The sequence below is a fragment of the Oncorhynchus clarkii genome, chromosome 15 (assembly GCF_045791955.1).
Source record: "Oncorhynchus clarkii lewisi isolate Uvic-CL-2024 chromosome 15, UVic_Ocla_1.0, whole genome shotgun sequence".
Taxonomy (NCBI): domain Eukaryota; kingdom Metazoa; phylum Chordata; class Actinopteri; order Salmoniformes; family Salmonidae; genus Oncorhynchus; species Oncorhynchus clarkii.
Genome location: NC_092161.1, coordinates 28,871,775 through 28,899,284, shown reverse-complemented (window position 1 = coordinate 28,899,284; position 27,510 = coordinate 28,871,775). Strand labels below are relative to the sequence as shown.

At 44.1% G+C, this 27,510-nt stretch overlaps 1 protein-coding gene across 3 annotated transcripts in view; it reads right to left on the bottom strand.

The window, feature by feature from the left end:
- LOC139367161 (family with sequence similarity 49 member Bb) overlaps positions 1-27,510 on the bottom strand; it is a 40,778-nt gene that overhangs the window by 5,635 nt on the left and 7,633 nt on the right. For 2 of the 3 annotated variants that reach the window (XM_071105283.1, XM_071105284.1), the window contains exons 2-6: positions 17,883-17,971; positions 5,142-5,224; positions 4,733-4,854; positions 4,061-4,166; positions 169-308 (exon numbers count right to left, since the gene is read on the bottom strand). In XM_071105283.1, the coding sequence (XP_070961384.1) occupies positions 169-308; positions 4,061-4,166; positions 4,733-4,854; positions 5,142-5,214 (441 nt within the window). In that variant the 5' untranslated portion in view covers positions 5,215-5,224; positions 17,883-17,971. Of the gene's footprint in view, positions 1-168; positions 309-4,060; positions 4,167-4,732; positions 4,855-5,141; positions 5,225-17,882; positions 17,972-18,261; positions 18,486-18,931; positions 19,034-27,510 lie in introns of all 3 variants that reach the window. The other variant, XM_071105285.1, reaches the window with a different exon arrangement.

Genomic DNA, 27,510 nt, shown 5'->3' with positions numbered 1-27,510 from the left:
CTATAGCTTAGGTCAACAACAGCTATAGCTTAGGTCAACAACAGCTATAGCTTAGGTCAACAACAGCTATAGCTTAGGTCAACAACAAGCAATTAATTAAATGAGAATGCTGGGAACTCTGGGCAAAATTGAGTAAAAATGGAGGCCCAGGGATGTGATGGGACGTACTTTGAGCTCGTCGAAGCGCAGTGTGAAGTGCAGGATCTCGGCGAACTGCTTGGCCAGTGCCTGCTCACGCTCCAGGTGCTGAGTGGGGTCGTCGTAAGTCTCACTGGTCAGGGGTCCCAGCAGGCTGTGCAGCGCCGCCTCTGTAGCGCACGGACGAGGAGAGGGGGTTAGAGACGGTTGTGTGTTGTGTACGATTAGTTTAAATACCTGCCTAATAAACATAACAATCATGAAGAACATCATGATATCAAAATGTATGCCAACTAAAACTTCCTGCCCCTGTTAGACAGGGACAAGGAGAGGGTGTCAGATGAGGAGAGAGGGAGAAAATGTACAATTGTGGATTGAATGATAAAGGTAAATATCTGCCTAATAAACATAACAATCGGCATGTACATTATGACACAAATGTGTGCCAAATACAATTGCCCGGATGGGGGGGGGTAGCTGCACAAAACAGGGACATGCGATTGAGCGGTGATTGGCATAGGGCCCTGGGCACAATGTGGGGTTGAGGAGGGGAGAGGTGTCTAGGGAAGAGCTGTCTCTAGTGGTGAGGGTGGGGGATGGGAAGATCTCCTAATCCGATAGAGATGAGACATGAGCCTAATTATCTCATTGTAATGAGAGAGAGGGGGGGGGGGGGGGTGCGCTCTTCATCCAGGCTTACCGCCATTGTTCAGACAGTAGGTAAACAAAAAGACATCACGTTGCTTTATTTGGGTAAACCACAACCACACAGTTCTGTAGTAACATACAAGCTGTACAATGAAGCAAGCGGCATTGACTATCTGCATTGACCCTGTTGACACTAACCTTTTTTGACTCATCACATACGCTGCTGCTGGTGTTTATTATTCATCCTGTTGCCTAGTCACTTTATTCCTAACTATATGTCCATATCTACCTCAATGACCTCGTACCCCTGCACATAGACTCCGTATTGGTAGCCAAGTTATCATTACTCATTGTGTATCTATTATCTTTCTCTCTGTACTGGTGGGAAGGACCCATAACTAAGCATTTCACTGTGAGTCCACACCTGTTGTTTAGGAAGCATGTGACAAATACAAGTTTATTTAAATCTCCACTCGTATCCAGGCAAACTGTGCATTTCCCAATGACCTAGCGCAATCGATACACAAATGATTTGCCTGCATTTTCCATGTCTCAAGATAGCCAACGGAAGCACTAAGATGTTCACCATGAATAAACAATGACAAAACCGTCCATGAGGGAAAATGTGGTTGCAGTCAGAGACTGAAGAAGAACTCAGTCTAGACTCACTAAGATGACTAGATTTACAATAATGACATAACCCTGAAAAACCAAACCAAACCACACCACACACACTAAGCTGGTTGCACAATAACGCTAACTTCCGCATGGACGCACACAATCATTACGCTGAGCATCTATTTACTCTCAACTCCTTTCTCACCACTTTCAGTACAGCACAAGGTAGACACAGATACGCACACCGCCATAACCCAGGGCGAAAACAAATGGAGACCTTTGGCCACGATGCTCACTTAACACAGAGACAGTGATCCGCAGAGGGAGGTTTTTCAGGGGCGGAATGCAAGCTGGCAGTGCAGTCAGAGCAGTCCAGTAAATTGAGCACGTTGGCTATTCTGTGATGTTCCCCATCTGCTTCGGCCAGTGTATTGCTTCTGCTGCAGCAGCCAGGAGGAGGGGGCTGATTTTAAAAATGGCCTTGGTGATTGCACTCCCCACCCCAGTCAAAACAGAAGTTGAGATGGGTTTAGGCCTAGTATCGGAATCGAGGCACTAGCACTGCTGGAGGGGGAGGAAGGGAAGGACGTCTGATCCCATTAGGTCACGGCAGAGCAGGCGAGCGGAATGCGGGCACAGACTAGGCGGGCGCTGCAGCGGAGCTTGGTTCACTTTGGGAGAGGAAATGGGTGGGAGGATCAGAGGGCGGCGGGTATTTACTCCAACCCTGCGGTCAACGGGCTCCTGTCCTAAAGACGTCCATTGGTGGAAGCATCACATTTAAAATGAGGAATAAATGTGAAGCGCTACTAAAAATGATTAGGCAGGAATGATGAGTGACAGTTATGATATTGTGGAAGGTTGTTTCAAAGGTAATGTCATGTTGGGAAATACGCCCCCAGATAATTGAGTAATAACACAGAGACGTCTGATAAAGTCATCTCTCAGCCAGCAGTCATCCTCTCTGTCTGTCTGTAGGGGAGTCATTCGGCGGAGAAGGTGGCCCCCAGAGTCAGAGCAGTGGAGCGGAGAGATGACCTACTTCATTACATAACACACACCAGAATCTTTCACGTTTTTCTATTTTTGCTGCATTCTGAAAATGCAGGTATATTTGACCAATTCATTCAATTTCAAGTTCCAACTTGCTATATTAAATAGACTCGCTGCGATTATCCAAAATGTCTCATTCATCCTCCAAACCACACTCTCTGCCTGCCTGCGGGGAGGGTGTGTGTGTGGTGGGAACTCTCATTCAAGATTTGCTGAAGTGTTCACAGTGCCCGCTCAGCTCGCGAACTGAATTCTGATGAAGAAACGCTACCGCATAGTTTCTCTCTGTGATCACTGCCTAACGACAATTACAATTTTTAAAAAGTCAGGTGTCCTGACATTTGTACTTTTCTAGGGCATGCACCATTTTTACCATAGAGAGCATAGGGAGGGAGATGAGGTGGTAAGATAGGCTAAGTGATCTCATTTCATGTAGAGAATGTTTCTGCGGCCAATTTCAGACTAGTTTGTTTGCTAAAGTTCGAACCAGAGTTAGATTATTTATTCATTTTGGTTACAATGGAGAACATTAAATAATAAAATAAAATATATCTTACTCAGAATTAATTAAAACAGAAGCGTGTCGTGAACGTGTCATTTTTCCAATACACCTACAGTATGGCCTTCGTATTTCATCAACACTGTCGAGTACAAGCATATTTGTCTATAAAACCATTCAGATGAATGATTCTTGTATTTGGTTATAATAACATAGGGTAAAGAAAACAGTTGTTTTCATATAGCACCCTCTTGAACTGACGCGTATTTTCCTTCATTCTGGGACACTTGAGGAGAGCCATGTATTTAAATGTCGGTTTGTTTAATTAGAAAGCAGGTGAAATCTATTAAAAACAGATTTTTTGGGGGGAGGGTCTGCATTTTGATAATGCAGACCTTGAAAGCTAACGTGACCCCAGAGACTGCAGTCTCAGCCGGCCTCCAATAGATAAAGGGGTTAAGGTCGGCAAAAGGAGGGGGGCGGGCTGCTCCTCTCTCCCTCGGGGTCACAGGCAGGCAGCACTAGGCTAGCATCCCCCCCCCCCCTTCGCTCTCTCTCTCTCTCCATGATAATGAGGAGTCCTCACCTCTGGGAGGAGGGGAGTATCAGGTCTAGTCGGAGTGCAGCGCAAGCAAGCATCATGTTAATGAATGCAAAGCTATGGGGGTTTGCGCTGCATATTTGTTTGTGTGGGCTGGGAGTGTGTGCGTGGAGCAATGCGTGTTCATTTCCTGCAGCTCGGCAGTCGATATCGCCGATGTGGTCGAGCACGCAGACGGCGAAGGTCACGAGAGGGGCGTGTCTCTTACACGCAACCTCTAGAGAAGCTGGAAGCTACTCAACCTCTGGCACAGGCGTTTATCTGACCTTTTTTCAATTAGGACATTGCGTACCAAAGCTCTGAAGGACGCACATTACTAGTCTCAGTCAGGTGTGGTATTGTAGGGCTACATATGTAACCTGAAGCACAGGACAGGGGCCGTATCACTGGTCTCAGAGTAGGAGCGCTGGATCAAGGATCAGGTCCCCAGCTGTCCATGTCATCTTTATTCACTGTGGTCTTAAAAAGGCTAAACTGATCCTAAAATTAGGCCTCGGACATACCTAATCTCTGGGAGAACTGGTAGAACTTCTTGAGTTTCCCCACCAGGTGGACCACGGCCGCCCATGCCGCCTCCTGTAACGCCTCGTCGCTGGGGTTCTGGATCGCCTGGCAGATAGAAAAGACGAGATGTTTTATCAAGTCTGAAGAGTTTAATCACCTTCTGGAGCCTGATCAAGCCACTGGTCTATAATTAAGCAATAAGGGCCGAGGGGGTGTGGTATATGGCCATTATACCATGGATTAGGGCTGTTCTTATGCACGACGCAGAGTACCTGGATACAGCCCGTAGCCATGGTATATCGGCCATATACCACAAACCCTGAGGTGCCTTATTGCTATTATAAACTGGCTACCAAAGTAATTAGAGCAGGAAAAATACATGTTGTGTCATACCCGTGGTATATGATATACCAGGGCTTTCAGCCAATCAGCATTCAGGGCTCAAACCACCCAGTTTATAATGAATGTTTAAGAGTTATTTTGGGTCTTGTATCTTTGATCTCCTGACGTGGGCCCGTATTCATAAAGAGTAGGAGCGCTGATCTAGGTTCTGTTTTCAGAACATAATGAATAAGATTACTTGGACAAGGAGGGGGGGGCTGATCCTAGATCAGCACTCTGCTAAACTGAGATATTTTGAGGAAACGGGCCCTTCTCCCAAAGTCCTGTACCTCTCTAATCTCCTGACCCGCTCCCTTGTACGCTTGCAGTTCGTCCAGGACTCCCCGAGCGTCCTTCAGCACCAGGTCCACCTGCTCCCACACCTCTCGTTCTGCATCCGTGGGCTGAGCATCTAGTGGACACAGGAAGACAGTCAAGTGGGTTTTTCTACATCTGGGAGGGAGTCTACAAATAGAGGTGAAGATGCACTAGTCTGCAGACCTACATCTCTATTCTGATTGTTATTCCAATCCAGACACACCATAGCTAAGAGAATAGCTGCTGATGCAAATGGGAAATAGATGAGGTTCTGTAGCCTCTGGGCAGAACAGAGACAGATGAGGGGGTAAGAAGGGCCACAGCTAAAACAGGTACGATTGGAAGCTCAAGTGAGAAGAGCGAGATGGTAATGAAACTCACTTTCAAAATCGAGGAAAAAATTGGGCTCTTGTTCCAGATCTGTGCAAGTCAGAACTTTTAGCAGGTTCCCCATGTTACGATGCCTGCGGAGACAAATAGAGAAAACACAACAAAAAGATTAAACTTTGTGTTGGTAGCTAAATGTGGTGGTATTGAGGGGGGCACTCAACCCTGGTGCCCCCTCCTGTTCCTCCTCTCTGCTCCAGTGGCCCCTGAACCCCAGATGGGCCCTCCGAGATCCTGTGTGGTTTTCCTGTGCCGAGCCTTGGCCCACCAGATGTCCCCAAAAAGCCCACCCCCCCCTCCTAAAATAGTATCCGAAATAGGGGAATCGCTCTGCCTGGGAGAAGAAGTCCAACCGAGTGTGACGTCTCCGCTTCCCTCAATTCCCTCCTGATAAGCATTTACATCTAGCGATTGCTAACAGCCGTTATATGCAAACTAGTCTGTTAAATTAGCTTCTATGTTATTTAGGGAGGTAGGGCCACACACCCTGTACATGCACAAATTCAGATGTTAACCTAACAGGGTTCAGAGTTTAAATCCCGACCATCTCTACAATAGGAAAAAGGCCTGGATGTCTTATCATGATCTGAATCTCACTACAAAAGTGAGACATTCAGGACTTTGCACTGTTTTTGAATCCTACATGAACCCCCATGGTGAACATTTTCCTAGCCTGAGTCTGTTTCAGCGCTCTTGCCAGCTCTATGTTACCATTAGCCAAAAAATTGCAATTTGGTATAACAATTCCACACAGGGTTGGCAAGAAAACGGAAACAGACGAACACATTCCAATCACAAAAAAAAAGCACTGCTTCAAAAACACTGAATTGTAATCTCTAGTTGTTTCCAACCAGTCAGATTTCCCAGAAGTGAGGCAGTCGATTCCTGGAAAAGGAGGGCAGAGGGGCGTGTGGGGATGGGGAGATAATCTCACCTCAGAAGGAGTAGTGTGAGAACTAAGCCCCCTATCCTTCCCCAGCCTCTCTCTGCTGTCAATACGAAGGCCACAGATTCACCCAGTACCTGGAAAACACAGTGAAACCAACCCCAAACCGAGCCAAGGGAAACCACTGCTGTACAGTTCTTATCTAGTTGGAACAGTGGGAGAAGGAACCCCTGCTGTCGGCACTGTGGGTGAGAGGCTCCCGTGTTGTGTGTGTGCACACAGACAGGCAGGCAGAGAGAGAGACACACACACACAAATGTTCTTAATACTGACAGGGCTGAACACATTTGTTTGAGCTTATTCCAAAGCGTGTCGTCAAAGTTCATTCCTAGCCCATGACTCATACGAGGACAGTAAATGGTACAGGACTACACATTGTATGCGCTACTGTACAACACTTTCCAATCCTGAGGTACAATTTAAACTGTCAGTCACAGCACTGAGTCATTCCCTAGAAAGCCATGTTGAGGAAACAGTATAAATATGGAAAATAGGGAGCACAAACATGTACAGTTCTGCAGAATCAGACAACCTGGGGCAGTCACGCTGCCCAGACACTGTCGAAGTCTGATTGCTGCTACTGTATTTTGACTGTAGTTTACGAGTGCTCCTACTATGACTGTAGTCTGTTGCCCGTATTCACAAAGCGTCTCAGAGTAGCAGGGCTGATCTGGGATCAGGTTGGTAGCTAAGTAGTAGCTTATTCACTATATTATTCAAAAGGCTAAACTGATCCTAGATCAGCACTCTTACTCTAAGACGCTTTGTGAATACAGGCCTATGAGTGGTCGTACAGCATTATGCCTCTGGTCTATGATCGCTCCTACAGTCTACATGACTTGGCTATGCTACAGGCAGTGTTGCACCTGTACCTCCTCTTCCGCCGTAGGCAGAGATAGCCAGCCAAACACCAGGCAGCCAAACGCCAGGCAGCCAAACGCCAGGCAGCCAAACGCCAGGCAGCCAGCGGGATGTAGGTCATAATGTCTCCCCGTCTGGAGCTGTGTGTTATGCAATCAGGAGTGACATCCTGTCAAGACAACACCTTGCCGGAGTGCATATCTCTACGTAGAAAGCACAGAGACCTGGTCGGTTTGTACCGTGCCGAGAGACAAAAGGTCAAGACTCCTAGGAAATTGCATTGGATCAGGGGTAGAGGGAAGGCTCATTTTGTCTTGGACATTCAAGTGCTGCTGCTGGCTAGGTTGTGACAGAGTGAGGTAGACCGGTGACAGCCAGGTGACACCTTTGTGACAGGCTGAAGATGGCTGAGAGACGTAACCTTGGTGACAGGGTGAATAGTCTGATTACCGGTGGCAGGTTAAAACAAACTCCGAGTGAGACTCAGTTGCAAGTTGAAAGTCATTGCAAACGACGGATTGTGAATGAGTGAGCGCAGAAAGCAAGCTAAGTGACAAAGTGATGTCTAGAGGCAAGTTAAAGCTACAGGCTAGTAACAATAAACAAAATATTCCCTTCTTGTGGTTGAATTAGTAATGATGAATAAATACAATGTTCCTTTTAAAGCCCTTTTCCTGACGTTGGTTTAAATAATTTGAAGGAGGCATCCAGGAACCATTGACTCTACCCGTGTTTACACTAGTACTCCCTGCCACTATCATAAATAATCTCTCCCTCTCCCTGCTGACCCTGTTTCCATGTGACCCACTGCACCACCTGCCTCCTGCCATGCCCGGCCCCGTCCTAACACTCTCCACTAACAAGACCTGAGTGGTGTTGCTACACACTGGCCCCTCATTGGAAACTCACTGGCTGCCTTCCTACTACCTGGTACCTGTGGTAGCCACATAGCGGACAGGCCAATGAGAGGAAGAGAAGGGAGGAATCACCCCGCTGGTTATCCTCAGATGGAGGGGAGGGGTGCAGTCACCTCAACTTGCTTTTGAATGAATAGGCTTACTCTAGCCTACATGCAGTGTGAGTGAGCTTGCCCTGGCTACCTATGCCTTTCCCTTAGTCCTCTACTGCCCCCTTTCAGAGAGGCAGAGTGACTGAGCTGAGCAGGAGGAGGCGTGGTCGTGGTGCCACCATCAGGCTCAGCAAGCTAAACACGGGCAACACTGCCAGGGCAAACACTGCCAGGACCAAAGGCCCACAGCTCCCTCGCTCAGTCTGCAATGAGGTCATTTTAAGGACTGGGGATTTGCGGTGGCTTCGGCTTCACATTTCAAAGTGCAAGAGAGGATCCTCCAGTTCACGGAAAAAGTTGGAGTTGAAATGAGGGCAGTTTTTCAGTTTTTTTTCTCTCCACGCCAGCAGAAATGAACGTTGAATTACAGACCCCAGGTTCGCATTCAAACCAAATGAAAAGCTAAACCTATTAATGGTAACCAAAAAGCACAAGCACAAGCACACACACACACACACACACACACACATATATATATATGCATGTGTATCTCAAACACATACTGGTACAGTTGAAATTATAATGTGCCAGTGATAAATGGTAAATGGTTGGTGGTAATGATCAATTGCTTTAAATAATGGGTGCGTGAAGAGGAGTGGAGCATTGGAAGTGTTTGGAGTAGAGGAATGCAAGAGAAGAGACAGGAGGGGGGTGGTTGTGTGCCCCTCCCCTGGTAGTGGAGGTTCTGATGTGTTAGCGGGAGCCCCGACCCCGTGGACAGAGGACAGGGTGGGGTTGTTTTTGTTTTGGACCCCCCCACTGGGCGATCGCGTGCTCGCAGAGAGGAAAGGGGGGGGATCGGGGGGGGGGGGGGGGGCTCGTCTAGGGCCATGGGGCACTGCTTCACAACCGCCAGCTCAACGACACTCTCCTATTGGCTGAGCCGCTCTGCCCAACCATGCGCTGTATCCATGGAATCCCAAAAAGCTGGTACCATTGAAAACAAGTGGGTAGCCAATCAGACACAAGCTCTGGGAGAGGAGATGGTACAGTAGTAAGACCTGAACATGAACGCACATGAATATATTAATACAGATGAGGTAATGCCACAAAAATAGAGGATTAGGGAGGGGAGCGAAGGGATCTGGTGAACAGGCAGTGAAGGAATTTTTTTCCAGCACCATCCCGCTCACGGAAATACCTGAAAAATTTCACTAAGCAAATTGTGACTTGTAATTTTCCAAATTGCTGTCATGTTGTGAAAAAAAAAAAAGTGTCAATTTACGAATCATTCACAAAACACTCATACTGACAATATTCCTGCACGCAAAACATTCTAAATTGTTTTGATTATTTCAAGGTAAAAATGTGAGCGGACTGTGATAAAGACATAGTGGAGGAATAACAAAAACATGAGTGATGAGACCTCCGCTGCATCAGTACTGAAGAAGATCCCAATATTTAGTGCCACGCCCATTGAACGTGGTGACCCCATGATGATCCTCCCAGAGTCACACACACACACACCATACCACCCCAACCGTGGAAACCCAGCAAAACAATCCTTGGCTGGAGGCTCCGGGTCTGCAGTGGTGTCCTAGAAAAACAGCTCAGGGCTGCAGGGTAATGGAGGATAGTGCTGACATTCCACTACTACTATGCTGCTCTCTCTCTCTGCAGCAGCATGCGGATCCACGTGCCGACCCAGTCTTACTACGGCAGTGATGCCCAGCCAGCGGGGAAAAACAACGCCCTCCCTCCTCCCCTCCCTCCAGACAGACTCAGACAGCCCGCCGCATCACGTGGCCAATGCCGTGGAGAGGCTGAGCGCTCGCCTGGGGCTTCGAGGGGGGGGATGGGGAGAGGGTTTGTGTGTGTGTGTGTGTTTTTGTATGCGTAAAAATGTATATAAGTGCATATTTGATAGAAATGATTTAAATGCGTATTTAGATAAGGATGTATAATGTGTGTCAATAATATGTGGTTCTAAGATGTGCATGTGAGTGTGTATTTTGGGGAGAAATAGAGGAGCGTCAGTCAGAGTGCTGCAGTGGCGGGAGCAGAGAGGCAGCTTTAAACTTGACCTAGATTCTCCGGGTGACACGCCACATCGCATTAGCCCAGTCAGCCAGGCCCAGACCCGCCGGAGCTCGCTGATGCTGGCCCGATCGGACAGGCAGAAAAAAAAGGGGGAAGAACTTCCCAAATGGGGCTGGCACGCATTTCCCCCTGCACCCCCTACTGTACCCCTTACCCTCCCCAGTGAATCAACCCCACCCAGCTGACTCTGTTGGGAGGGAGCTTACTGTGGCACATGGTGGGTGGGGGGGGGGGGGGGGGGGTGTGGGCAGGGGACATGCAGTTTGTTTGTTTATGGTTTGAACTTGATTAACCCTGTGGCCACGCCCCTCCGTGTGCTATATTGTAGTAAACACCATAAAAAAGGGCACCAAAACAGATTCAACTTGCAAAATAAAAACAAACCTTCAAACCAGTCAAATACAGAGACCAAACCATAACAACCACAATAAATATCATGACTGACAGCTAATGCCACTCAGTCTGCAGTATCATCATGCATTATTAGGCCAACCATAACAATGCTACTGCATCTCTAGCACCTTGCTGATTGAGGATAACTGCAGTCATGTGTTTCTCCTGCTTTGCATCACAATGTAGCCTACTACTTTTACAATTCAACACAGATTGAGACCAAACTACAATTAATGCACATTTGGAGATAAAAATAAACCTTTGAAATCTAAAGAGACCAACCAAAGCAGCAGAAATCACAGAGAGAGATGAAACCAGGAGCTTCAGCTAAGCCCTCATCTATGGACTGCACCTGATCAAAGCCAGAAACCATGGAAACAACTACAGTAGGCTAGGCTACACACACACACACACACACACACACACACACACACACACACACACACAGCTTTTGAAACAAACACGTTTTCATCAGTTTCATCAATCCATTTTTCCTTATCAAGCACACTGTTTGTGTTAGGCTACTGTCTCAAATGATTATCTAAAAGCTGTAGACTACTTTATACTCAACTTGATATCATGTAATAAACCATTATAAAATGTTTATGTAATAAAACAGGTAAAACTACTAAAGGTCACCCCGGCACTTTTTTGGTAAACAGTTACAGGCCTATTCTTCAAGACGCAACGGCTATACCATTCATTCAAAAGTCGACAGAGCAACCTCTGGATCACTGCAGTGCGGTGGATAAGGGCTGACCTGGTGACCTCCATGCAGACGACTACAAATGGAGTGTAATGGGGCAGATAGAAACACTTCCCCACAGCCCCAAACCCTCCACCCTGAAGACTCCTCCAACTCCTGCCTGTGGGGGTGTTAGTTAGTGAGGGGTGGGGGTGAAGTGGGGCACAGGCTGCATGTCGTAGGTCACACCTCCCCCCTCCAGGCAGCTCTCCAACTCCAGCCCCAGTCACTGCAAACAGCCCCAAACCATCATTACACAAATGACCTTTTGACTGTGTCGGAGTTATGGACGCCACACAGAACCCTTCAAATCACACTATAGGCGGCAGAATGTAGGCCCATCAGCATCTCGGGAGAGAAAGTGTATGACATTTTAGATGAAAAGCAGAGTAAGTAACATGGATCGGTACGCGTTTTGGTATTTTCAGAAGAACCCTCACAGGATTAAGGGTGCGGCACAATGGAGTATGCTGAGGTTTGGGGAGATGATGATTCTCGGTACAGAGGTGCCTGTATTTTTTAGAATGCATTGAGCGCCCTCTGGAGGTGATGGACAGCAGTACATAGAAGACGTTGCGGAGGGAGAGCGACCACTCCCAAACTCTGAACCACGATGGTAGGGACACACATGCCAACTTCAGCGACACATCCTTCAGGCACCACCGCAAAACTAAAGACGAAGGACACTGATTGAGATATTTAACAACAGTCTTTATTTCCCCAGATGTTTGGTCTACGGTTTAATTTCCCCAATTAACCAGATCTCCCATCAAAACATTCCAAAATCATAATTGCACACGCATCAACCCTGACATTGATGTGAAGTCACTTTTTACTAAAACCACTATGGATTCATTAGCATAACCTGTTGGATTAATAATATATGCCATTATGCAGACACTTATCCAAAGCGACTCACAGTAGTGCATGCATAAAAAAAAAGATATATATTATATATATACATATATGGGTGGCCCCGGCGGGAATTGAACCAACAAGCCTGGCATTGCAAGTGCCATGCTCCACTAACCGAGTTGGATCTCAAAAGCCGTGGAGAGGTCAGGGTTCTAAATGTTGTCGTGCAACCTGGGCTACTTGCTGCAGCCCATCCTCTGACATAGGGATATCGCCTCAGCTCACAAACACTGCAGTAACTCCTCAGATTAGCAAACATCTTGTCTTGCACTGCATCAAGGGCAAAGAGGGGCTAGTGTCAAACAATTGTCTTAGAGCGCCACCCGGTGTCTATTTCGAAATCTACAGGGTAACATGTATACACTACATGACCAAACGTATGTGGACACCTGCTCATCGAACATCTCATTTCAAAATCATTGGCATTAATATGGAATTGGTCCTCCCTTTGCTGCTATAACAGCCTCCACTCTTCTGGGAAGGCTTTCCACTAGATGTTGGAACATTGCAGCAGGGACTTGCTTCCATTCAGCCACAACAGCAATAGTGAAGTCGGGCACTGACGTTGGGCGATTAAGCCTGGCTCGCAGTCGGTGTTACAATTCATCCCAAAGGTGTTCGATGGGGTTGAGGGCAGGGCTCTGTGCAAGCCAGTCATGTTCTTCCACACGGACCTTGACAAACCATTTCTGTATGGACAGGAAAGGGCCTTCGACAAACTGTTGCCAAAAAGTTGGAAGCACAGAATCGTCTAGAATGTAATTGTATGCTGTAGCGTTAAGATTTCCCCTCACTGGAACTAAGGGGTCTAGCTCGAAACATGAAAAACAGCCCTAGACCATTATTCCTCCACCACCAAACTTTACAGTTGGCACTATGCAGTGTGGCAGGTAGTGTCCTCCTGGCATCCACCAACTCTAGATTAGTCTGTTGGACTGCTAGATGGTGAAGCGTGATTCGTCATTCCAGAGAACGCGTTTCCACTGCTCCAGAGTCCAATGGCAGCGGGCTTTACACCATTCCAGCCGACACTTGGCATTCCGCATGGGGATTTTAGGCTTGTGTGTGGCTGCTCGGCCATGGAAAGCCATTTCATGAAGCTCCTGACTAACAGTTTTAAACACCAGTCAGCAACAGGTGTGGCTGAAATAGCCAAATCCACTCATTTGAAGGGGTGTCCACATAGTGTGCATTTGCAATTGTCATAATTAGAGACAGTAATACTATAATTCCTATGGCCTGCCTTATAGGACAGACAGACGCCTACAAGATAAACAGGAGACAAAGAGAGAGAGAGAGAGAGAGCATGCAGAGAAAGGCCGGGCCCAGAGAGAGAGAGCGCAAAGAGAAAGAGCAAACAACTGGTGTGATGCTCAGGGGAGCGGAGGCTGCTGAGGTGAAGAGCATGTCAACCCTACAGGAACATAAATAATCAAGCAGTCAGCTGATACTTTAGCTGACACAACAAGCCACTCTGCAAATCACCCACCACAGACCGATATCATCTCTCATTTCCTATTCATGGGGATGTGGGGCCTGTGTGTGTGTTGCAGTCTCCCAGATGTTCGCCGAAAAGAAAGCCATAGATATATTTGACATGGCAAAGTGCCTTCAGGACATTTTCTAAGTGAAATATGTCGCCTAAATCGTCTTCAGCCACACGATCCATGAGCGTCTCTCTGTACTGTATGAATAGTTGCCATTTCATGAAACACCGCAGTTCCAAAGGCCAAGGAGTCCCACTGGTCAGAGAATACTTGGCTACACAGAGTAAGTCAATAAACCATGGATGGAGGAGGCAGTAAGCAAAGTTATGACACTACACAGTGACTACACAGGTGAAACATATTCATTAAGACATTTGCCGCCTTAAAATGTGATCTAAAAAAGGGACTTGCATTCCATTTTTCCCCCTTCCGATCTACACAACCTACTCCACGGTTTCAAAGTGAAAGACAAATGATTGTTATCATTTCTTTTGGGGGGGGGGGGGGGGGAATGTTCAATGAAGATGTCTTGATTGCACCAAGTAGGTGGGCTCCCGAGTGGCGCACTGCATCTCAGAGCTTGAGGCTGGTTCGAATCCAGGCTGCATCACAACCGGCCGTGATTGGGAGTCCCGTAGGGCGGCGCAAAATTGGCCCAGCGTCGCCCGGGTTTGGCCGTCATTGTAAATAAGAATTTGTTCTTAACTGACTTACCTAGTTAAATAAAGGTTAAACGAATAAATAAATAAATAGAAAAGTGCCTTTTGAGTAGTGTAACTTGGTAAAAGAAAAAACGTTATTTCACCTAATTTTTACATTCTGTTATAAAAGACCACATATTCAACTTAATAAAATACTAATTTCCCCGTCTCAAGAGGTTAAATAAAAAATACTATAGTAAGTTCCCATTAATAACAGCCAAAAACAGCAACAGGGTTGGTTGATGACATTTTAAAATCAGCCATAAATCCCCTTGTGACAGGGGGGATGGAAGATAGTTGTGTGAAAGAGTAGAACCAGCTCACCTGCTTTTACACTATGATTTGACTATTAGATGTTCCACGTTTCCTTTGAAAAAGAAAAAAAATCCAAAAGGTATAGTTTCACTATAGGGCTAACCTTAAAATGAATCCCTAAATCACATGAAGTAAATAATACCTCTTCAGAAATGACTGACGAAGCAACATAACCAGGGCTTTACAATGATGGTAAAACCTTCGAGAAATATTGGGGTTAAGTGACTTGTCAATGACTTTTGGCACTTCAGTGAGTTTTTATTCATATAAAAAAAATCATGATTTATTGAATTGCCCAAAAGAGCACTTCATTTAATGTAACAGGCTTTTAAAATGCAAGATTTGTGCACAATTTTTACTTAAAATATCAAAAGGGACCCTTTCGTGGAACGACCCATAAGTCTTCACACCCCAAAGTGAATACTTGGTTGAAGCACATTTGGCGGCCAATACAGCTGTGAATAATTTTAAATAAAATTCTACTAACTTTGCACAACTCCTGGGGCATCATGTATCCATTGTTTTTGTCAAAAATTGCTCAACCTCAGGAAATTTGGTGGGGAGTCATTGATGGACAGCAATATTCAAACCTTTAGATTTTCAAGCAAATTCAGGACTGTGACTGGACCACTCATGAACACAACACTTCTTGGAAATACTTTCTGGTATGTCCTTGGCATTACATTTTTTTGTAATTGTCAGGCTGAAAAATAAAACTATGCCAGGCAGGTTTGATTCAGGCAGGTTTTCCCAAATATTGACCTTGGCTTTTCTCCATTCATATTTATTTGTATTCTGACAAACTCCCCAGTCCCTTCCAGTGAAAACCAAACCCATTGCAGAGGGTTTCACTCCGTGTGTTATTGGATTTGACCCAAGCCTGTAGTTTTTAATTTAGGCCAAAACATTAATTTATTTGCTTGACTTGCAGTATTACTTAACACCCTTGTTGCAAACAGAATGGATGATTTGAGGTAGATTTGTTTTTAACAAAGGCTTCATTATGTTTACTTTCTGGCCCAGGCCAGTAATGTGGAGATAATGCAGTGTTCTTGATCCTTTTATATTTCCATTTATTGTGGTGGCAGCGTCATGTTATGGGTATGCTTGTCACCGGCAGGGACTGGGGAGTTTGTCAGGATCTAAAGAAATATGAAAGGAGGAAAGTCCAGATAAAAAGTTAGTGGAAACGCTGCCTTGGTTGTCTGAATAACTAACCCTGGGATAGAGTTTTCTTTTTCAGCGGAACAATTTCCCAATTTTTTATGTCAACGACACACCAGAATGGCTTTCCAGTAAGTGTTAATAATGGTCCTAAATCTGCTTATTTTGACAAAACAATCTATGTTTCCGTAAGAGTTGTGAAAAGGTAGAATCTCATTCAAAATGATTCACAGCTGTAATGGGTGCATAAGATTATTCCACCAAGTACTAACTCTGGGGTGTGAATACATGTTTTATTTTGCATCCATTTGGAAAAATGTATATATATATATATATATATATATATATATATATATATATATATATATATATCTTTCACTTTGGAAAAGTTGAGTAGGTTGTGTTTATCGGTAGGAAAAAAATATGTTCCATTTTTAGAAGTAATTTTAAAGACTGAAAGGGGCGTGTAAGACTTTTTCTAGGCACTGTATGACATCATACCATAGTCTACGGTTTATAAATATTTTTACATCACCAGCTGGTGGCAGTACTGCCTCATTATTATTATTATTTTTTACCAGAGCTACAGTGAAAAGCTTTACCTCAGGCTACTTTACTACAGTACACACCTCCCCTGGTTTACAGAAGCTAATCTTACCTCAGCGTTCAGTGAAAGGAATGCCGCATTCACTCGATCATCTCCACTCTGTAGTTACAACTCACCACTTCTAACAAATTGCATGATAATCATGATATTTCAGTTAGGCTACGGTTTTAATGTAAAACCCTTCATGAACTGATGTTTAACTAAACATACCACACAGAACATATGAAATGGTATTGGCTTATTTAGTCCTAGACGGCTTGGATTGTCTCCAGCTGTATCAGACAGACAGGTGGGAAGCTGTGGTGCGAGACAGGTGGGCAGGTATTGTAACAACGTGCTCTGACACCTCTGATTAGGCCCAAGATTGACAGCTCCGCTGCCACGCCATGGTAACGGTCTCCAAGGAGACTGAAGGGAAAATATAAACAAGGGAGGCAAAAATCACACAAGCAGGAACTGTAATAGAGGGTAGTGATGTTATCACCTATTTCTGACTGATCCAATGTGTCTGAAAGGAAGCTGTGCAAGATTCTAGGCTAGTTGTAGCTAGGGCTTGTTGTGTAGGTGAGGTGCTCCAGAAAATCACAGTGAAAGCTTCCATCTGTACACAGCCACTCTAGGACACAACAGACACATTAGCCTCCACAGAAGAACAGCTTACCTTTGATATAACAACGCAAAATAGTGAATGTGTGAGGGTCAGGGACCTAGTGTAACAGTGTTGCTTCCGTCCCTCTTCCTTGACTCAACCTGAGCTCGAACTAAGAACCCTCTGAACACACGTACAACTTATCTGTCACTCCACGAACAACTAATTCAAGTTCTCAGAGCAGGTGACGTCACTGATAGAACACTACTAGCACGCACAGCTAACTAGCTAGCCATTTTACATTGGCTAAACTAGCATAACAAAATAAAACAAACTATCACAAATGTTCAGACAGAAACCCGGCCGAACAAACTATTAATCAGTCAGAAAAACGATAAAAGACCTAAGCCACTGGAGTAAGCTCTTGTTTGCTTGTTTACTCCGACCGATTCCATGGCCCACAACGCACTTCGTTTCCATACCAGCATTACACAAACCGTGTTCACATTGTGACCCTGATGGGGAAAAAGTCAAACGACAGCGCTCTTCTAGCGCCAAATAATAACAGGAACTTAAAACGAGGAGAAAAATAACTATGCTTAAGAGTGACCACAGTTAGAGCTGAAGTTCCACAAAGTCATGTTCCACTTGAGGTATAAAGAATCCAATAGAAAGGCCTTATAGCAGAATAGCATATTCTGCTGTGGTGTTACGGTTGAACCCTAAAGTTAGATGAGTCAGGACATGACAGCAGTGGGTGTTGATAGCTCCGGGGTGAAGCTTCCCCTAGTTACAGAACTAGGATCCGTTTCCCCTCCCCCCAATCCTAACCTACCATTACTAGGGGAAATGCAAAACTGACACAAGATCAGCGTATAGGGGTAACTTTGTGTTAATACTAACCAGCAGAAGCTCTGGAGGTGTCAGTCAGGAGGAAGGAGGCCGAGCCTGGCGGGTGGCCAAGGTCACAGTCCTCCAGCAGAGGTCAGGTTCTGAAAACAAAGGTTAATTAAGTCAGTGAGTCAAATCATCCTCCCAAAACAGATATGAACAGTCTTTATCAACTCATTTTCTTGCTCCTTCTTTTTGACAGCAAGTTTTGCGACAAAACTTAACCTGGACAATATTCGACATTCCTCTCGGTCTATCCCTCTGGTCCAATTATCATGTAATAGCTCAAAAGTTTCACTTGGCCACAACAAACATTTCCAACCTCCAGGACCTTGATTATCCCTAGATTACTGAACACTTAACATTACAGGACACATGGATGCAATGTTACCAGAGGTTGAGAATTTATTGGACAACAGTCAGTCACAGGTGCAGCCCTTCGTGATTCTCATGCAGACTGGGTTTCTTGAGAAGGGCAACGTTGCAGCAGTCTTGTAGAAACTGGGAGGCACAGCGGCCAGACGCACACCACTTCCTATTGTGCAACACTTCCTCTCATTCAGTGTGTACTTCGGATTTTCCACTGCACTCCCTAGTCCACTTCCTCCTGTTAGGCTACAATAGGGCCCAGACAAAATATTCATAATGTTTGTTCAACCAAGACTTGTGTTCACTGCAATTAAAATCAGCCAATGTGGTTTGAGGTGCAAGATGGGGGTTGGGGGTGAAGGGGGGGAATCCTCATTGTCACAACCATAGACATTCTATTTCTATGGTCACAACAAACTTCTTTTTTTTTTTTTGCATTGTCACCCGCATAAAGCCTTTTGAATTTTGTGACACACCAAATAGACATAACCATGTTGATAACCACAACCAAAGCTTTATAGCTAACTGACCCAAGAACGACCAGTCCCAGCACTGGGTCCAGACTTCGGAACCACCCCTTGAGAATCACTGGTGACGAGAACCCTCATGACAAGATATGCTTCGACCTGATCTTTTCTTTAAAAACCATTTGGATTTGAAAAGCCACTTGAACATGAACCCCAAGCACGCACCTCTCAAGTTCTCTGGCCCTTTCCGGAGTGTGGTTGAGTGCAGGTTCAGTAGACGGAGACAATTAGGACCGGGGGCGCTGTACTACTCCACGATTCATCAGCCTGCATACAAATAGGCTGCAAACAAATGGCCTGCCATAATGAACTAGCAGTGCTCATGCATGAATGTGATTGGACTTCTACTTCTTTGACGTTGGCCTACAACACTCGAACGAGTCAGTCACTCCGAGTGAGCTCTGGAGAGAAACTTTCAAAGATATCTCGGCTTGGAGTTGGCTGAAATCCACACAAGACTTAGAAATTGAAGAACTTTGTGCTCAAAGTCCCCTCATAGTTATACTCGTGGAAATGGGATATCAAATATCTACTTCCTTTCAGATCACCCTTTATGTTTCACTGTAGAACCTTATTACCACTGTAATAAAAATGTGTTTATGATACACTGTAGGTTTTAAAAGGGGAAGTATCGCCAGAGCAAAGGGCTCTAGGTCTATACCAAATAAAAATGGACTTGGCTTGTCACTTTGGACATTAAGTGACATCGGTGCCAAGGCATCATGGAATAAGTTACGCATCATTGAGCAACACCGCTGGAGAGGTACTACGCTTTAACCCCACCAACGTGATGTGGAATAAGAGCTTTGGTTTAGATTGTATTCACTGTTCTAAGATACAGGCTGTTCAAGAGACTGCTGGGTCAACTTGTCATTTCTATTACACACACACACACGTCTTAATATGTAACAACACGATAGGCAGAATCAAGCCTGAGAGAACTAAGCAAACAACGACTTGAATACAGATTCTATTTAGACCCTGATTGTAGGACGGTAGTAGACTTCATTTTCTAAATGACATTGTGATAATGGCCTGGTAAACAGGTCCCATATTACACCGGTTGTAGCTACACTGCATCTGGAGTGAGCATGCATTGACACACCCTAGGGTCAGTGCTTGATGCATGCGAAAGAAACATTGATTGACCCCCATTGCATGTCAGGTTTCTTTAAATCGCAATAACGGTACCCCGAAAAACAGATGAGCATCATAAATGCACAGGCTATATAAGTGGAGAGAAACAAAAGCCATTTTTGTAGCATAGAAACGGAACTTCCTTGAGTCTTTGAAAAATAAACGGACTGTCAACAAACGTGTTTGCATTTACAGAGAGGTCAATATGTGGGACAGCACATGTTGGAAACTACAATGTGCTGTCACTATGAAGCAGGCCATCATTTAAATCAATAGCGGCTGATGTGGAGTCAACGCATGATGATTTGCATGGTCCGCAGATCCAGGGTCAGTTGGGAACATGACTTTCCAAGAACATTCGGTTTGCGTGATGATCCCAATTAGAGATCGACCGATTATGATTTTTCAACGCCGATACCGATTATTGGAGGCCCAAAAAACCGATACCGATTAATCAGCCATTTTTTTTTATTTGTAATAATGACAATAAAAACAATACTGAATTAACACTTATTTTAACTTCATATAAAACATCAATAAAATCAATTTAGCCTCAAAACATGTTCAATTTGGTTTAAATAATGCAAAAACAAAGTGTTGGAGAAGAAAGTAATATGTGCCATGTAAAATATGTGCCATGTAAAAAAGCTAACGTTTAAGTTCCTTGCTCAGAACATGAGAACATATGAAAGTTGGTGGTTCCTTTTAACATGAGACTTCAATATTCCAAGGTAAGAGGTTTTAGTTAATATAGTATTTATAGGACTATTTCTCTCTATACCATTTATATTTCATATAGCTTTGACTATTGGATGTTCTTATAGGCACTATAGTATTGCCAGTGTAACAGTATAGCTTCCGTCGCCCTCCTCGCCCCTACCTGGGCTCGAACCAGGAACACATCGACAACAGCCACACTCGAAGCATTGTTACCCATCGCTCCACAAAAGCCACGGCCCTTGCAGCGCAAGGGGAATAACTACTCCAAATCTAAAAGCGAGTGACGTTTGAAACAGTATTAGCACACACCCAGCTAACTAGCTAGCCATTTCACATTGGTTACACCAGCCATTAGGCTGATAGCCTTGAAGTCATAAACAGCGCTGTGCTTGAGAAGAGCTGCTGGCAAAACGCACGAAAGTGCTGTTTGAATTAATGATTACGGGCCTGCTGCTGCTCAGTCAGACTGCTCTATCAAATCAGACTTAATTATAACATAATAACACACAGACATACAAGCCTTTGGTCATTAATATGATCGAATCCGGAAACTATCATGAACAAATGTTTATTATTTCAGTGAAATACGGAACCGTTCAGTATTTTATCTAACGGGTGGCATCCCTAAGTCTAAATATTCTTGTTACATTGCAAAACCTTCAATGTATGTCATAATTACGTAAAATTCTGGCAAATTAGTTCGCAATGAGCAAGGTGGCCCAAACTGTTGCATATACCCCGACTCTGTGTGCAATGAACGCAAGAGAAATGACACAATTTCACCTGGTTAATATTGCCTGCTAAACTGGATTAGTAGTTATAACTAGTGATTATGATTGATTGTTTTTTATAAGAAGTTTAATGCTAGCTAGCAACTTACCTTGGCTTCTACTGCATTCGCATAACAGGCAGGCTACTCGTGGAGTGCAATGGTTAGAGCGTTGGACTAGTTAACTGTGCGGTTGCAATATTGAAACCCCTGAGCTGACAAGGTGAAAATCTGTCGTTCTGCCCCTGAACAAGGCAGTTAACCCACAGTTCCTAGGCAGTCATTGAAAATAAGAATGTGTTCTTAACGGACTTGCCAAGTTAAATAAAAAGGTATAAACTTTTTTTTCCCTTCTTTTTTAAATCGGAAAACGGAGCCCAAAAATACCGATTTCCGATTGTTATGAAAACTTGCAATCGGCCCTAATTAATAGGCCATTCCGATTAATCGGTCGACCTCTAATCCCAATGCTAATTTAAAACATAGTAATTAGAAGACACAAAGCGACGTTGCATTTTAGAGGGTAAGCAGTTGCAGCTCTCCTCTCCCTCATCGTGTCGTGCTGAATAAGAATGACCCACTCATGAGAAAAAAGTGAGACGTTTGTCAGAGTAGTAAAAAGGTTAGCTGACTACGAAGCGAGGGACACAATTTGTTCAATTAGCTGGTGTGGTTTTACATGTTTGATACATTCTCAATTAAAACGTGTGTTACCGTGGCAACAGCTTCCAGTTGCTCACTGTGAGTGAGATAGGGCTTAGAGCCGAGGAGGAAAACTGGCTCACGCTTTTTATTCAAGGGGGTGTGGATGATCATATTCAAACTAGAGCCGGTTATATAAGCCTAATGAACAAAACACATCTTAACTAAGGTCTAACTCTGCATCGATTTTTTTCCCCCCGACAAAAACTGAGGCAGATCTGTCTGCGTGGAGGTGACACTCCAACAAAATATGTTAAAACAAATTAGGCACTGTGGAGAATTGTAGCTCTGAGGCAGCCTCATTCATCTCCAGTCGCATTACAAGCACCAGGCAGGCAATAAAAACCTGCATTGATGGAAGCCTAGACTAGCCCAAGTTGATTACTGAAAATACCATGCACTCTTTCCATGACAGTGAACAAACAGTAGCTTTGGAAAGTATTCAGACCCCTTGACTTTTTCCACATTTTGTTACGTTACAGCCTTATTCTAAAATGTATTAAATAGTTTCCCCCCCTCAATCTACACACAATATCCCATAATGACAAAGCAAAAACAGGGTTAGAAATTTTTGCTAATTTATTAAATACATAAAAAACTGAAATATCACATTTACATAAATATTCAGACCCTTTACTCAATGCTTTGTTGAAGCACCTTTGGCAGCGATTACAAATTAATTTAGGGAGTTTCTCCCATTCTTCTCTGCAGATCTTCTCAAGCTCTGTCAGGTTGGATGGAGAGAGTATTTTCAGGTCTCTCAAGAGATGTTTGATCGGGTTCAAGTACAGACTCTGGCTGGGCCACTCAAGGACATTCAGAGACTTGTCCCAGAGCCACTCCTGTGCTTTCTTGGCTGTGTGCTTAGCGTTGTTGTCCTGTTGAAAGATGAACCTTTGCCCCAGTCTAAGGTCCTGAGCAGGTTTTCATCAAGGATCTCTCTGTACTTTGCTCCGTTCACTTTTCCCTCGATCCTGACTAGTCTCCCAGTCCCTGCACCTGAAAAACATCCCCACAGCATGATGATGTCACCACCAAGCTTCACCGTAGGGATGGTGCCGGGTTTCCTCCAGATGTGACGCTTGGCATTTAGTAGAGGTTGACCGATTAATCAGAATGGCCGATTAATTAGGGCCGATTTCAAGTTTTTATAACAATCGGAAATCTGTGTTTTTGGACACCGATTTTGCAGATTTTTTTTATTTATACAACTTTATTTAATCTTTATTTAACTAGGCAAGTCAGTTAAGAAGACAATCTTATTTTCAATGACGGCCTAGGAACGGTGAGTTAACTGCCTCCTTTAGGGGCAGAACGACAGATTTTTACCTTGTCAGCTCGGGGGATCCAATCTCGCAACCTTACAGTTAACTAGTCCAACCCAATAACGACCTGCCTCTTGTTGCACTCCACAAGGAGACTGACTGCCTGTTACGCGAATGCAGTAAGCCAAGGTAAGTTGCTAGCTAGCATTAAACTTCTTATAAAAAAACAATCAATCATAATCACACATAGTTGATGATATTACTAGATATTATCTAGCGTGTCCTGCGTTGCGTATAATCTGACTGAGCATACAAGCATCTAAGTATCTGACTGAGCAGTGGTAGGCAGAAGCAGGAGCGTAAACATGAATTCAAACAGCACTTTAGTGCGTTTTGCCAGCAGCTTTTCGTTGTGCGTCAAGCATTGCGCTGTTTATGACTTCAAGCCTATCAACTCCCGAGATGAGGCTGGTGTAACCGAAGTGAAATGGCTGGCTAGTTAGCGTGCGCTAATAGCGTTTCAAACAGCACTCGCTCTGAGCCTGTGGTTGTTTCCCTTGCTCTGCATGGGTAACGCTGCTTCGAGGGTGGCTGTTGTCGTTGTGTTTCTGATTCGAGCCTAGGGAGGCGCGAGGAGAGGGACTGAAGCTATACTGTTACACTGGCAATACTAAAGTGCCTATAAGAACATCCAAAAGTCAAAAGGTTAATGAAATACAAATGGTATAGAGGGAAATAGTCCTATAATAACTACAACCTAAAACCTCTTACCTGGGAATATTGAAGACTCATGTTAAAAGGAACCACCAGCTTTCATATGTTCTCATGTTCTGAGCAAGGAACTTAAACGTTAGCTTTTTTTTACATGGCACATACAGTGGGGCAAAAAAGTATTTAGTCAGCCACCAATCGTGCAAGTTCTCCCACTTAAAAAGATGAGAGGCCTGTAATTTTCATCATAGGTACACTTCAACTATGACAGACAAAATGAGAAGAAAAAAAATCCAGAAAATCACATTGTAGGATTTTTAATTTATTTATTTGCAAATTATGGTGGAAAATAAGTATTTGGTCACCTACAAACAAGCAAGATTTCTGGCTCTCACAGACCTGTAACTTCTTCTTTAAGAGGCTCCTCTGTCCTCCACTCGTTACCTGTATTAATGGCACCTGTTTCAACTTGTTATCAGTATAAAAGACACCTGTCCACAGCCTCAAACAGTCACACTCCAAACTCCACTATGGCCAAGACCAAAGAGCTGTCAAAGTACACCAGAAACAAAATTGTAGACCTGCACCAGGTTGGGAAGACTGAATCTGCAATAGGTAAGCAGCTTGGTTTGAAGAAATCAACTGTGGGAGCAATTATTAGGAAATGGAAGACATACAAGACCACTGATAATCTCCCACGATCTGGGGCTCCACGCAAGATCTCACCCCGTGGGGTCAAAATGATCACAAGAACGGTGAGCAAAAATCCCAGAACCACACGGGGGGACCTAGTGAATGACCTGCAGAGATCTGGGACCAAAGTAACAAAGCCTACCATCAGTAACACACTACGCCGCCAGTGACTCAAATCCTGCAGTGCCAGACTTGTCCCCCTGCTTAAGCCAGTACATGTCCAGGCCCGTCTGAAGTTTGCTAGAGAGCATTTGGATGATCCAGAAGAAGATTGGGAGAATGGCATATGGTCAGATGAAACCAAAATATAACTTTTTGGTAAAAACTCAACTCGTCGTGTTTGGAGGACAAAGAATGCTGAGTCGCATCCAAAGAACACCATACCTACTGTGAAGCATGGGGGTCGAAACATCATGCTTTGGGGCTGTTTTTCTGCAAAGGGACCAGGACGACTGATTTGTGTAAAGGAAAGAATGAATGGGGCCATGTATCGTGAGATTTTGAGTGAAAACCTCCTTCCATCACCAAGGGCATTGAAGATGAAACCTGGCTGGGTCTTTCAGCATGACAATGATCCCAAACACACGGCCCGGGCAACGAAGGAGTGGCTTCGTAAGAAGCATTTCAAGGTCCTGGAGTGGCCTAGCCAGTCTCCAGATCTCAACCCCATAGAAGATCTTTGGAGGGAGTTGAAAGTCCGTGTTGCCCAGCAACAGCCCCAAAACATCACTGCTCTAGAGGAGATCTGCATGGAGGAATGGGCCAAAATACCAGCAACAGTGTGTGAAAACCTTGTGAAGACTTACAGAAAACGTTTGACCTCTGTTATATACCCTTTGTTGGCAATGACAAAGTATTGAGATAAGTATTTGGTCAAGAACAAAAGTTTATTTTCCACTATAATTTGCAAATAAATTCATTAAAAATGTGATTTTCTGGATTTTTTTTTCTCATTATGTCTGTCATAGTTGTAGTGTACCTATGATGAAAATTACAGGCCTCCCATCTTTTTAAGTAGGAGAACTTGCACAATTGGTGGCTGACTAAATACTTTTTTGCCCCACTGTATTGCACTTTTACTTTCTTCTCCAACACTTTGTTTTTGCATTATTTAAACCATTTTTTTTTATTTGAGGCTAAATTGATTTTATTGATGTATTATATTAAGTTAAAATAAGTGTTCATTCAGTAATGTTTTAATTGTCATTATTACAACAAAAAAAATAATTCCAGTCGGTATCTGCTTTTTTTGTCCTCCAATAATCGGTATCGGAATTGAAAAATCATAATCGGTCGACCTCTACCATTTAGGCAAGCACATTTATTTAAAATTTTAAAAAGACATTATTTACATAAAATTGTGAAAAACATTTGCTATGAGACCCGAAAGTGAGCTCAGTTGCATCGTTTCAATTGGTCCTCCTTGAGATGTTTCGGCAACTTAATTGGAGTCCACCTGTAGTAAATTCAATTGATTAGACATGGTTTGGAAAAAGTACACACACCTGTCTATATAAAAGGTCAAACAGTTGACAGAGTATATCAGAGCAAAAACCAAGCCATGAAGTCAAACTAATTGTCTGTAGAGTCTCGAAACAGGATTGTGTCGAGGCACAGATCTGGGGAAGGGTACCAAAAAATTACCAAGAACCTGATGGTCACTCTGACAAAGCTCCAGGGTTTATCTGTGGAGATGGTTGTCCTTCTGGAAGGTTCTCTCATCTTTGCAGCACTCCACCAATCAGGCCTTTATGTTAGAGTGGCCAGACGGAAGACACTCCTCAGTAAAAAGGCACATGACAGCCCGCTTGGAGTTTGCCAAAAGGCATCTAAAGGACGCTCAGACCATAAGAAACAAGATTCTCTGGTCTGATGAAACCAAGATTGAACTCTTTGGCCTGAATGCCAAGGGTCACGTATGGAGGAAACCTGGCACCATCCCTACAGTGAAGCATGATGGCAGCATCATAATGTGGGGATGTTTTTCAGCAGCAGGGACTGGGAGACTAGTCAGGAATGAGGGAAAGATGAACGGAGCAAAGTACAGAGAGATCCTTGATGAAAACCTGCTCCAGAGCAAATCAAATCAAATTTTATTTGTCACATACACATGGTTAGAAGATGTTAATGCGAGTGTAGCGAAATGCTTGTGCTTCTAGTTCCGACAATGCAGTAATAACAAGTAATCTAACTAACAATTCCAAAACTACTGTATTGTACACAGTGTAAGGGGATAAAGAATATGTACATAAGGATATATGAATGAGTGATGGTACAGAGCAGCATAGGCAAGATACAGTAGATGGTATCGAGTACAGTATATACATATGAGATGAGTATGTAAACAAAGTGGCATAGTTAAAGTGGCTAGTGATACATGTATTACATAAGAATACAGTCGATGATATAGAGTACAGTATATACGTATGCATATGAGATGAATAATGTAGGGTATGTAAACATTATATAAGGTAGCATTGTTTAAAGTGGCTAGTGATATATTTACATCATTTCCCATCAATTCCCATTATTAAAGTGGCTGGAGTTGAGTCAGTGTCAGTGTGTTGGCAGCAGCCACTCAATGTTAGTGGTGGCTGTTTAACAGTCTGATGGCCTTGAGATAGAAGCTGTTTTTCAGTCTCTCGGTCCCAGCTTTGATGCACCTGTACTGACCTCGCCTTCTGGATGATAGCGGGGTGAACAGGCAGTGGCTCGGGTGGTTGATGTCCTTGATGATCTTTATGGCC